The following is a 13,292-nucleotide window of genomic DNA, read 5'->3' as shown; positions in this document are numbered from 1 at the left end:
TTTCTTCCTGCTCCACGTACTAATCATGCTTTCCCCCCCGTCTCTCCGAAATAAATCCCCAGAACGCCGGCGGCACGGTCACGTTGGTTGTGCAGTACCGGCCGGAAGACTACAACCGGTTCGAGCAGCGCATCCAGGAGCTGAAGCAGGCGGTCGCAGCCGGTACCGGCACGCTGCTGCGCACCACCCAGAAGCGCACGCTCTACGTCCGGTAAGTATCCGCCAGATGTTGGCACCCGCTCTAGGCGAGTGTGGCAGGCCACTAATCGTTCCGCCCTTGCAGCGCCCTGTTCGACTACGACCCGAACCGGGACGACGGGCTGCCGACGCGCGGCCTCCAGTTCCGGCACGGCGACATACTGCACGTGACGAACGCGTCCGACGACGAATGGTGGCAGGCGCGGCGCGTGATCGGCGAGGACGAGGAGGAAAGCATCGGCATCGTGCCGTCGAAGCGGCGCTGGGAGCGCAAGCAGCGGGCCCGCGACCGCAGCGTCAAGTTCCAGGGGCATGCCGGCGCGAACAACAACAACAACAACCTGGAAAAGGTATCGCCAGCGGGCGGGGAGGAGGTGAATGTCGCCCGTGACACTCGCGGTCGCACGGCGCAACACGTGGATGGAGGTGGGCAGGCAGCAGACGACTAATCGAGAACCGGGGGCGGCCTGTGCCCCGTTTGTTTCTCTCACCCTTTCTTTCCGCAGGTGTCGACGCTGGATCGCAAAAAGAAAAACTTCTCCTTCTCCCGCCGGTTCCCGTTCATGAAGAGCAAAGACGACAAGAACGAGGACGGATCGACCAGGAGCGTAAGTTGATGACCACCCCACAAACCCCCCCCCCCCCCCCCCCGTCTTTCGATCATCCCCCTGGCTCCCGGGATGCTGTGTGACGATTGTGTGTTGCCACGGGCTGTTTGTTTTCTGTTTCGATGTTTTGTTTTTGCTCTCTCGCCCCCCCCCCTCCCCCCTCCCTATAGAGTTGTATGTGTGTGTGTGCACCGTGCACCATCGTCCTTCCTTGGAAGCCGTCACGCCCCGTCACACTTCCGTCAGGCTCGCCCGCACCGCACCCTGCAGCTCATGCGCCGCTATTTACACGTGTTTCTTTTCTTTTTCCCTTTTTTTCTGTGTTTCGTTTTTATATGTATGTGTTCCCCTTTCGTGCTCCTTCATACTCATACTCCCGCTCAACTCCATCTGCGTGGCCACCGGGTCAAACCATCTGTCTGCCGTGTCCGTCCCCGGCGCCGTGCTCCCACCAACTCCCACCACCCATGCGCCACGTGTTTGTTTGTGTGCGTTTTCGATTCGCCTCGGCCAGCCAACGGCAACCTGAGCGATCCCAATCACCATGATACCGAGCAGCGTAAGTGATGTCCCCAAAAAACACATGGTCCCACTTCCCATCTCCACCCATCGTCACAGTGCTCCATTTCCCTTACCCCTCCCCATAGCGAGCTGTCATAAGTGTTTGGTGGTGGTGTTTTGTTTTTGTTACGAGCCTATTCTATTTGTGTTCCTTCTTTATTGTTTGGATCCAACGTCTTGTAGCTTCTGCTTGAAAACTTGTGTACGCACGCTTTTAAAAATCTGCACACATACATACAAATATTTAAAAAAACGAAAGAAAGAACTTTTTCGTTAGGCGACGAACCTGGTACGCGCGCACAAACAAAAAAAAATCAAATAACAGTACAGACAGCGCTCTGAACGGGGTTAAACCCCTCACCCCTCTCCTCCGCTCAAACGGTAGCTCTAATAATTCTAGGCAACACAACAACACTCCTCTGACAAAATCGCAACAAAAAAATAATACAAAAAAACACACACCCACACGCCGTCTCTGAATACTCTAATCGTCATCTCCAATCCATTTCCAGCTTTCATGCTTTGCTACACACAAGAAGACGCGAACGCGGAAGGTAAGTTGTACCGGAGTTTTTTGTTTGTTTGTTTGTTTTGGCTTTTGTTATCACGTTTTGTCAGCCTTTTTCTTCGTACCGTCCGATAGGGAAACGCTCATTGAAACGCTCGCCCGCCCGGGCTCGTGTGTTTCACCACCCTCTCCACCCCAATGTGCTTCGCAAGTTGTTTCTAACTTTGCTCTTACCATTCGAGAGGAGCTTCGAATCTTCTACGTGTGTGCGTGTGTGTGTGTGATGTGTTATAGTTTTAATATTTGGTTTTTAGTTTTTCCTTTTAATTTCGTTTTATCTTTGTTTTTTCGACGGTTGGGGTTTTTCTTTGCTCCGATTGTTACTCCGGTATTTATAGGCGACCTTTCAAGTTGATGGTTTGCAGATGTGTTGTGCCACCATTGGTTTCGGGGCATTGAGGATGCATTGAGCGGCCAATCTAGCTCTCCGTACAGTTTATCAGTTACCCTTTTGCTTTCTTATTGTTTTCCGGTCTGTTTTTTTTTATTTGAATACGTGTTTTCAGTTTTGTATGTAAAGTGTTTCCAATAAGATTACGGTTGCGGTTTGATTGTGGTGATTGGTGTACTTAGGCGGCGCTCTGGCCAGCCATCTAATGGGACAAACAAACATCTGTCTGATAAGTGCTCTGCCCTCTATTCGATGTCTTAAGGCCGGGGGACATTGCCCGTACTCGTTAGTGTAATTTTTATTTTCACTAGCGCATCTGGCGACGACCAGCGCAGGCTAGATGTCGGTATAACTTATGTGTCAAAATCATTCATACTTGGTGTCTCATCAAGCTTCGACCAAGCTACGTTTGAAATGTTGATAAACGTTCATAAATTGCAACAAAGTAGACCGCTAATTGTTATTGTTGAACAAATCGTCACTCATATAAAGTGCTGGGCAACATTTCTCCGCATCTTCCAATATCAATCCATCGTTGGGTAAAATTATAGCCTCCTCGACCCAGAACGTGTTTTGGCAGATACATTATACCAGCATCTAGCTACAACCCGCCGCCACTAGAGGGCGTACTCGTTCACAAAAATTACACTACGGAGTACGATCAATGTAGTCCGGCCTTAACATGTTTATACGTTTTAAGCCTGTATATTTTACATTTCAATAGATTGTGAAGCATTCCATTCATTTGTAATCATTATTTGTTAAAGCAATACGTAGTTTACACGAAATTTTATGAAGAAAAAAAAAAACAGTCAAACTACGTACACAAACTTGAAAATATTCCGAATCGAATTCTACCCACCGTAGAATGAACATATGCATGGTAGCTTGATGTGCATTGCTCATACTCAATGAAAGAGCGCCATGACATGCCGAAAGCGACATACGAGTGCTTGAGTCAATGCTGCCGCAAGCATAATCCTTTTTTCTGGATGTGACTGTTTTCATGTGCGTGCTGCCAAATGCCACTGTTTCAGTCTTCTTCTTCTTCTTTGGCTCAACAACCGATGCCGGTCAAGGCCTGCCAACACACTTGTGGGGTTGGCTTTCAGTGACTTATTGATTTCCCCCCATAGCAGGATAGTCAGTCCTACGTATGGCGGCACGGTCTATTTGGGGCTTGAACCCATGACGGGCATGTTGTTAAGTCGTACGAGTTGACGACTGTACCATGAGACCGGCTATTGTTTCAGTCACCAACACTTATAACTGGAATGTTGAGTTCAAGTCAGCTCACGTACACATCTGTGATGATCAGGGGTGAGAATCAATCAGTTGGTGGACCAATCACACGCTTGGCGATATTTTTTTAGCACCCCAACTCTTGGTAACTCACTTGGTCGCGACATTTCTGTCTTGTGATCATCACATCATTGGAGATATGCGGGGCGTGCGAGTGGTCCCGAGCAGAAAAATGAGCATGCTTTCTCGCTCAAATTCTTTATCGTTTTCGGAGTCGGAATTTGTCATGATTATGTCAGTGACATTTTTGCAGAACTGGTCACAGTAAAAAAAAGCCATGACATAGTGACTGACCAAGTTGTCACTCTGACCAAAATGTCACGAAGTTTGCATTGGTCACATCAACCGTTTTGAGCATCACCTCTGATCATCACAATTGAGTTCGTGACACTGACATGGATTTTGTTTCAGTCAGATTTTTTTATGACATTGACTGTCACATTTTACAGCACTGAGTGACAGGCTCGTGAATTTGTTTGTTGGTGAGTGTCTGACGGTGCACCTCCATACATATACGTTCGTTCGAGTCTGATGTCTTGTTCGTTTGCTGTCAGAGCACCGCCTTAGTTGCGCTTCCCGAAAGAATACAGAGTTACTCACCTATCCTGATATCGGTCACATACTTTCTACCGTCTCACGACTTCACTGTGCCTGTGCCATCTCTAGCTGATAGATGGTGCTGACGAGATTTAGGTCCACTTTCAGTTTTTTTTGGGACGTTGTTTTCTTCTTCATCAGTATCTTTTCTCATCTCGCTCTTTCTCTGTCTGTCTTCTCTTGATCGCTCCTCTTTTTACTCCGTGTTTGGTTGTATTTTCTTTTTTTTTCTTTCACCAATCTCTCACTTCGTTTCTTTTTTGGTTCTTCTTTGCGTTTCACCTCTTCTTTCCTCTTTCAATTGTGCTTCTGTCTGTCTCTTTCATTTTCTATCTCTCTCTTTCTCTCTTTCTCTTTCTCTCTCTCTCTCTCTCTCTTTCTTTCTGTTTCTATACACTTAATCTGTATCTCTTCTTCCTGTCCAGGTGGTGGTGAAATAATCTACCGCGTGGAATTACCTGACATGGAGCAGATAACTCTTATCTACCTGGAGAATAACTATGCTGACTGTAAGTCTGCCATCCAACGGGCACGCGTGTTCGGCCAGATTTTCTGACCGTCTCTTCCTTTTCCTGATGAGGCTGTCTTTCTCTTTCTCTCTTTTCTCTATCACGTTGTTGTTTTGGTTATCTCATTTCCGTTCCGATTTGTGTTTTTTATTGTTGTTCTTCTTCCGTTGTTTTGGTTCACTGTTCAACTTCCCTTTCTAGAGTTGCTTCCCTTTTCGGCAGTTGAGTTTCCATTTGTTTTTTCTCCATTTCACCGCTCGTACCTTCCCTCTTTCTTCCATCGCTCTGGTCGCCCACGTTCACCACGTTCATTTTACTGCATTTCTACCACCACTGCTCACTGCTCCACTTCTCCAGGCGTTACTCCGTTCTGTTACTTTCCCGCTCTTGTTCGCTCATTTTGCTCCCATCCGTTGTCACCACCGTTGTTGTTCTTGTGGAGTTTTGTGCATCTCGCTGATTCATCGCACATGTGCTGTGTTTTTTGTTCGTTTGTTTGTTTGTTTCTTCCCTCGCATCCACCTCCCCACGTCCCCAATTCCTTTTTTTACGCCCCTCTCTCTTTCTCGATTCGGTTGGCAACGTCTCTTGTACGGTCTATTTACGCAAAAAGGGCAGCTTTTTAGTCACAGACCAGGAGGGTACAATCATCGTTTTGCTTGCTTTTAGTATCGAGTTGTTCCTGTTCCTGTTTCGCGATTTTTTATTCCCGTTTCTTTTAGTTTTTATTCTTTTTCTCTTAGTAGCGGGGAGTTTTACTGTTTTATTTTCTCGTCCCATCACAAAAAGGGATGTTACGTTGCGTTATGAGGGGGGAAGGGATTGGCTTTTGGGGTTTTGCCGAGGCAGCGATTCCGGTGTCCGTTCGAGCTGAAAAGTTGCTACGAAAACGATACACTTTTTGTTTCGCCCCGTTGTTTGCTGCTTCCGCCAATTGGAAACATCTTACATCGTTGTGGATGTGCGAACCGGTTTAGTGCATGTTTGTATTGTGTTTGGTTTCGGCTTTTGAGTGCATGTCTGTTGGAAGTGTGAGCAAATATTTTCTTGCTGTAGCATTTAGTCCGATTAAGCGAGACGAACCCTGTAAATGCTTCATTTTGTTCAATTACTCGTTGTAGCTCAATTTGCCTTGAAGTAAAAGGTATATTTTTTAGTAGAAATTCATTTACAGTGTTTTCATTTCAGTTTCTTGCTTCAATTTCTCTTGCTTTTTTCGTTGTTTGTTAATTTTATTTTCAATTTTATGTTTAGATATTATTCTTTTATTTTATTTTTAATATTTTACTCCAGTATCTTCTCGCATGGTTCTCCGTTTCGTGGCTTTTTTCTTCTCTCTGTTTTTTTTTGCTGTGTTTTTCTTAAATGAACTGCAACCTATTCCCGGCATGATGATACGCCTCACGCGTCTGTTCGGTGTGCGGATGGCTTTGGCTGTTTTGTTCGTTTCAAAAATCGTTTCTCGTTGCACTAAAGCGGTGTTTGTCGTTATGTGTGTGTGTGTGCGTGTATGGCTGTGTTGTGGGTGGCCCACTGTTACTTTCGAGCACCGTTTCGAGCTATGTTTTTGGGCTATCGAAGCACCACGCAAAAGCAAAAGGAAAGCCACGTTTCACCTGTACTATTTCTAACGCCTTGTTTCTTTCTCTCTCTCTCTTTACCATCCCAGCGGAGGAAAATATCCTGTCGTACGAGCCGTTGCAGCGCCTGCAGATCAGCTACACCCGCCCGGTCATCATACTGGGCCCGTTGAAGGACCGCATCAACGACGACCTGATCTCGGAGTATCCGAATAAGTTCGGCTCGTGTGTGCCGCGTAAGTTGCTTCCGAATGCTGTGTGCGTGTGTGTGTGTCAGCTAGCTGTGTAACACTGTTTCTTCTCCCCCCTACCCATAGATACAACGCGCCCGAAGCGCGACTACGAGGTGGACGGGCGGGACTACCATTTCATCGCGTCCCGCGAGCAGATGGAGAAGGACATCCAGAACCATCTGTTCATCGAGGCGGGCCAGTACAACGACAACCTGTACGGCACGTCGGTCGCGTCGGTGCGCGAGGTCGCCGAGAAGGGCAAGCACTGCATCCTGGACGTGTCGGGCAACGCGATCAAGCGGCTGCAGGTCGCCCAGCTCTACCCGATCGCCATCTTCATCAAGCCGCTGTCGGTCGAGTCGATCATGTACGTTTGGTGGCCGCGGTGGAGCGAAACCGTTCGAGCACAAGTGCAATCTAACCATTGCGTTTCCCCTTCCTTTTTTTCTTCCCCCGCAGGGAGATGAACCGGCGCATGACGGAGGAGCAGGCGAAGAAAACCTACGAGCGGACGCTTAAGATGGAGCACGAGTTTGGCGAATACTTTACCGGTAAGGTTGCTACCGCCGCCGTGCTGCGGCGTTGTTCCACCGCAAGCTAATGCTTCCATTTCCCCCTCTACCCCTACACTAGCCATTGTGCAAGGCGACACGATCGAGGAGATCTACAGCAAGGTGAAGAACGTCATCTGGTCGCAGGGCGGCCCGACGATCTGGGTGCCGTCGAAGGAATCTCTATGACCGCAGGCAAGCATCACCTGGACGCTGCCACCAAATATGCGCGCCCGTCCCGTGTCCCGCACCTCCTCCTCGTCGGCCACCGCCGGGCCCCATTGACCGCGTTCCGGGCGACCACAAGGACCTCCCGACCCCAGCAGCAGCAGAGCGGAGGGAGCGAGTGCGCGGGTTGCGTTGTGAGCATGGGAGTGGATGCGCTTAACAAACACACAGAACTACCTATCCCCCCCATCTCCCCTCCCCAAATATGACGCTCCCTGCCCCCCCCCCCACCCCGGGAAAATGCGAAGAGAAGCGAGTCGAGGGAAGGGGAGGGCAGAAAGTAGAAAAAAAAATTACACCCCCCTCCCCTCACACACATCTACACCCAAACACACATTGAGAGCGAGACAGAGAGAGAGAGAGAGAGAGAGAGAGAGAGAGAGAGAGGGAGAAAGCGCGGGGGAGAGCAGCATCACGTAGAAAAGCAAGAAAAAAAGCAAAAAAAAAAACCGGGCAACTATTACATAAAAAGAAAAAATCGACACACACACACAATTGTTACTAAAAAATAGATGTGAAGAGCGAGCAGAGCGAAAGAGAGAGTAAGCGGCAGAGAGAGAGAGAGAGAGAGAGAGAGAGAGGGGAAGCCGTTTTTTATGTTTTCTTCATACTTTCGTAAAACGTATCGAAGGAAGCGTTTTGTCATTTAGCACCCATTAAAATTAAATTGTATTGTAGCGAGAGAGAGAAAGTGAGAGAGCAAGAGAGAGGCAGAAAGAGGAGAGAGAAAGCGCAAGTAGGAAGGAAGAAGGTAGGCGAACGGAGGGCGACCGGCGTCTCAATCAAACCACACTGAAGTTTGTGTGAAAGAAAGAGAGCAACAGAGAGATAGAGAGAGATAGATAAAGAGAGAGAGAGATGGTTAAAGGGGTGCAAACTGTTGTTATTTAGTGAAGGTTTTTCGGATGACGAATCGAGAGGGGGGGGGGGGGGGGGTGGAGGGGAGGAGGCAGTAGCTAGCAAAAATCTTAACTACACAGTCAGAAAGAAAGAGAGAGAGAGAGAGAGAGAGAGTTGGGTCAGCGAGTCAAAGAAACAAAAAAAAAAAAGGTGCTGAGGAATGGGATAAAAAAGAAAACACAAAACTTCAACAAAAAAATGCAAAACGGCAAAAGCGCAGCTATAGCGGCCGGACATGGGCAGCCTCGGAAACCCCTCCACACACACACACACACATACACACGCAGAGTAATAAACTTGAACGTATTTATATCGAATACTTAGACTACTTAGAATCGGAAACTGTGCTCGTGTTGGCTGTCTGTTTTCCCGCTCAGTTTGGTCGCAGGAGCAGCGGCAGGGGCGTGGGGGGTTAATTGTATAGAAAGAAATACAACTGTGTGTGGCTGTGTGTGTGAGTGTGTGCGTGCGGTTACGTTTGTAAAGGGAAATCGGTTTACTATTAGAGAAAACAGAGCTCGAACCAATTGTTTATTCCTTTTTTTTTTGGCTTTTGCACAATGAGGAAAATCGCAAACAAACCAACAGAAGAGAAAACAAAAACACACACAATATGCGCGAAAAAGAAGAAGTAGAAGCGAGGGAGAGAGAGGGAGAGAGAGAGAGAGAAGCAAAAGGTTGCAGATTTGGGAAAAGCGCTCTATACATGGCAAAGGCATCGTTTCTTAATTGCCACGCCATGCGGCGTTATGCGTATTCTTGGGAAGCTAACACACACACATACACACACACACACACGAGAGAGAGAGAGAGAAAGAGAGAGAGAGAGAGAGACGAGAGAGAGAGAGAGCAAAAGAAAAGAAACGCGCAATGTGTAATTAGTGATTTTCCGTTTTGTTTTTAGAAAAGCATTATTATTGAATAATAATTTTATTTTAACTGTAACACAGGCCAAGCGGGGCCCGAGCAGAGAAGATTTTACCCGTTACGTGCGTGTGTATGTGTATGTGTGTGTGTGTAGGAGATGTGCGTATAGGCGTTCGTTTTTATTTGTAGTTTGCCCGGCGGTGGCGGCGCTGCCGCGCTCCGTTTGTTCGCCACCTTGGTTTTTGGGCATGCTGTTTCAGCTTTTCGTTCTTTTTTTTTTTTGGTGGTGTGCCGCCAGGTGGTCAGCAAGTAGCATGTATTATTAGTAGCAGAATAAAACACAATAAACAAAAAAAAACACAAACCATAACACTTGACAGTAATATAAGCAAGTTAGCGGATCGAAAGCGTACAGCGGGATCGTTCCTCACTGCCACAGTTTCCCCCAGCTGCCTGAGACACCTCTCTCATAACCACCCAAGAGCATGGCAGCCGAAAAGTAAGCGCCACAGACAAAACCAAGGGCAGGCATGTGTGTGTGTTGGGGGGACAAAAATTAAAAATGTATGCAATAATGCACACGATCGAGGTCAATACTAAAACAGCACAGAATTCACACACTCACACACACACACACTTCTATTAGCGGACAATCATGACAAAGAGCTGGTGGGAAGACCGGGTTAACAGAAAATAGGGAAGCAAACGGAAGTTCCGTTCTGGGCAAGCTGGGAATGAAAAACGGTCGGAAATTGTTGCACAATTTTTGGCTGGAACGTGAAGTGTGAAGTTGGCGGTTCTCAAACAGCCAACCATTCAGTATTTTGGGATCCTTTGTGTTCGTGTGTACACGAGTGTGTGTGTGTACATACCACTAATTCGTAACGTAAACATACTAATTCGACCAAAACGTTGGACCAGAGGCACGTGGAAAGCATCATTTTGAACCGTTTACCGTCGATCGTAGTGTAAAGAAATATCCTTCCACCCCACCTCACACCCTTCCCCTTCTCTCGCTCTATCTCTCTCTCTTTCTCTCTCTCTATCCCTATTTAACCCACCCCACTTTGTTCCGTCCCACCCGTCCCGCGCCGAGGGACAGTGTGCCAAAAGCTGGTAGGAGGTTGTTTCATTTCCCGGTGTTTGCTTCTTCTCGCCCGACTCGCGCCGTGTCTCGCCATAAGCCTCTGGCGAGCGCCCCACCCGCTACAGGGGTACCGTAGGTTCGTTGTTTGTTTGTGCAGCCAAAGCGGGGGAGGGAGGGGGGCTCACCACTGTGCCGCTCAAACAGCTAGGCCAAACAGGGCGAAGACGTTGAAGTGCTAGAGCAAAGCTGAAGAAAAATAATGACAAAAAAGAAAATAATAATAGTAAAAGAAAAACATTGCAACCCGCGCCAGCAAAGCGACACTGTTGAAAATCCACAGTTATTGTATTTTGGGTTTTAAATCGTTCCTCATTCTCGTTTATTGCAAATTGCATTGTTTTGTTTTTGTTCTCTCCTCCGCAAGCACCCGGTGCCCCAACGCTTAGCGCCTGGGTGAGCGCAAGCAGATGAAGCAGCAAGCAAAAAAGAGGGAAATAAGAAGAAACAAAATGGAAATTGAACGAAACAAAAAGAAAAACGAAAACACATACAATCGATTCCCGAGAAAATTAAGTCCACAACACTTTTAGACCTCTTTAGACGAAACAGCAAAAGCAAATATATATATATACACACAAACACCCACTCACACACATATATACAAAAGAAGAAGAAGAACACAACAAAACAGTAAAAAAAAAACACAAACAAACAAATGACAAAAATAACAAAGCGAAAAAAGGAGAAAGCAAAACAAGTAAAAGCAAATGCAAATCCAACGGTTTAGATAGTGTTTGCGTGAGTGTGTGTTTGTCTGTGCGTGTGTGTAACAGGGTAAGAAGTGAAGCGAAAGTATTACCAAATATTTAATTTTCCATGGTCACGCTTCGCTCGCACGCTTGAGCGTGAGAGCTGAAAAATAAATTAACACAAACACGCACGCAAGCACAAACACACACAGAGCAAAGAAAAATGTCTAAAGCCCGAAGCGAAAGGTATATATAGAACGCGAAAGTGGAAAATTCATCGCACTGTTGTTAAGCGGAAAATGTTGAACTGTTTGAAAGGAAGCGACGAACGCCCCCGAGATTCGCTCTGGCTGGTGGGCCAAAAGTTGCGCGCGCATTATTGTAAAACCACAACGGTAAGTGAAAAGAAGAAAAAAAACACATACACACACACAGTAGCAAAATGCATAAAATAAAATCATAGAAAATGCTGGTAAAAACATGCAGCCCGCAGTAGATAAGAAAATAGGCAAATTTTCAAAGAAAATCCAACCCCCAAAAGCATTGTAGCAGGACGCAGGCAGCAAGCAAATGTTACAAAACAACACGCTACTAGTATAGTAGGTTGCAAAAAGGCAAAACAAAACTGGAGTAAATGAGTATTATAATACACAACTCACACACACACACACCCAAACATATGAAATTAGGAAGCTGCCTTACAGATAGAGTCCCACGTTTTTGTATTAAAAAAAAAACAAAACAGCCATTGCATATAAGCAAGCAACGTTTATAAACCCTTGGGTGCCGTATTTGAGCGGATAAAGTAATGTGTGAAAATGACGATGCTTTTCAAATACCAAAAAATCAGATGATGTAGCAGCTTGTGAGACCAGTAAAAGGCGTCCCCATTTGGCACACGTTTGGCAAGCTCGTTCCACCCCCCCTCCCCACCCATCGGTAGGCTAATTGCTCACAGCTAAATAAGGTAGAAAAACAAGGCGAAAAGCTTGTAGCGAGCAATCACATCTATAAAAAAATAAACAATACCTGCGACAGAGTGCAGCATGCTAGAGGAAGCGATAAGCCAGAAAATCCCTGATACAGGGCAAAACATTTGCTCCCCTCCCTTCCCTCCCCCTGCTCTCACACACTGCAGGAGTATGGATAGTGTGGGTGTGTGTGCGTGCGTGCAATGTAAAGCCCCGTAATGTTGTTTCTGCAAGCTAATGTAGTGTACATTAAAGTACGTCAAGAAAAGGGGGAAAGTAAAACAAAAACAAGCGACGAACCTAGCGCTGTCCTGTGCAGTAGCTACATTGCTAATTGATACGTTTGATATATTTTCATAAATGTTGCGTTTCCTTTATCCGTGTGTGCGCCACGCCTGCTCGAACGGTTCGCAGGCAGACGACGAGCTCGACGGGGAGGTTAAGTAGGCAGTGTTTGTTTGCGCCAATTTGCTTACCGTTTTGGTGTTGTAAACGATTCTTTGCTTGCACGTTTGTACGTTTTCGATTCGTTGTGAAGTGTTTGTCAAGCAAATTAGCGCAAAGCGTTTGTTTTTGCGAACCCAATCCGATGCTAAATGAGGAAGCGTTAAAGCGTTTTCAGCAGAGCAAGCGACGAACCCCCGTTCCCACTGTGGATTAGTTTTGTAAGTGTGTGCGTGTGTGTCTGCGATACATACGCACACATGCAAACATGATAATTAAATGAAAATGATGGTGAAGAAAAAAAAAACATATAAAATACCAAAAGAAAGGGGTAGGACAGAAAATCCGTTACAGCATTATATTGTTGATTGCAAGTAGAGATGAGAAACCAAAACACAAGAGAGAACAAGTGAAATGGATGAGAAAATTGAAAAGGCTAGGGAGAGAGAGAGAGAGAGAGAGAGAGAGAGAGAGAGAGAGAGAGAGAAAGAGAGAAAGAGAAAGAAAGACAGGTAGAGAGAGGGGTGAAGTTGGCATCAGTCCCCGGGAAAAAAAATGTTTAGTAATAGAATAGCACGAACTACTACTAGCCTGGGAAGGAGCGGAACGGTTAAACGCTGCCGAAACAAACAAAAAAGTTGTGAAAATTTCACCAAAATTATAAAACCCACAGTTGCGGCGTTGCGGTAGGGTGTGGCGGTGGTGGTGGTGGTACGCGGCGGATACGCTGGTTAAAATGTTGGAACACATTTGTTTATGTATTGTATTGCAATAAAAAGTGACAAACACACGTTGGTGCAAACTGAAGCATTTGGTTGTGATATAATTTGTCAAAAAGGTCCGAATGCGTCCCAGTTGATGCGTGCGCCTGCAAGGTATGCATGAATGCGTTTGCCAAACGCTATGTTCTGTACGCCCTGCATGCATACTTTTAGGCGCTGCGTCAAA

At 46.4% G+C, this 13,292-nt stretch overlaps 1 protein-coding gene across 1 annotated transcript in view; it reads left to right on the top strand.

The window, feature by feature from the left end:
• Positions 1-8,543, top strand: part of LOC121597080 (disks large 1 tumor suppressor protein) — a 38,292-nt gene extending 29,749 nt beyond the window's left edge. The window contains exons 10-18 of the mRNA XM_041922595.1: positions 63-211; positions 284-572; positions 705-810; positions 1,321-1,365; positions 4,651-4,734; positions 6,404-6,550; positions 6,632-6,914; positions 7,007-7,098; positions 7,181-8,543. Of these exons, the coding sequence (XP_041778529.1) occupies positions 63-211; positions 284-572; positions 705-810; positions 1,321-1,365; positions 4,651-4,734; positions 6,404-6,550; positions 6,632-6,914; positions 7,007-7,098; positions 7,181-7,287 (1,302 nt within the window). The 3' untranslated portion in view covers positions 7,288-8,543. The remainder of the gene's footprint in view (positions 1-62; positions 212-283; positions 573-704; positions 811-1,320; positions 1,366-4,650; positions 4,735-6,403; positions 6,551-6,631; positions 6,915-7,006; positions 7,099-7,180) is intronic.
• The last annotated feature ends 4,749 nt before the right edge of the window (positions 8,544-13,292 follow it).

This window comes from Anopheles merus, chromosome X (assembly GCF_017562075.2).
Source record: "Anopheles merus strain MAF chromosome X, AmerM5.1, whole genome shotgun sequence".
Taxonomy (NCBI): domain Eukaryota; kingdom Metazoa; phylum Arthropoda; class Insecta; order Diptera; family Culicidae; genus Anopheles; species Anopheles merus.
Note: the sequence above shows the minus strand (reverse complement) of the source record. Positions and strands in the feature narration are given on the sequence as shown.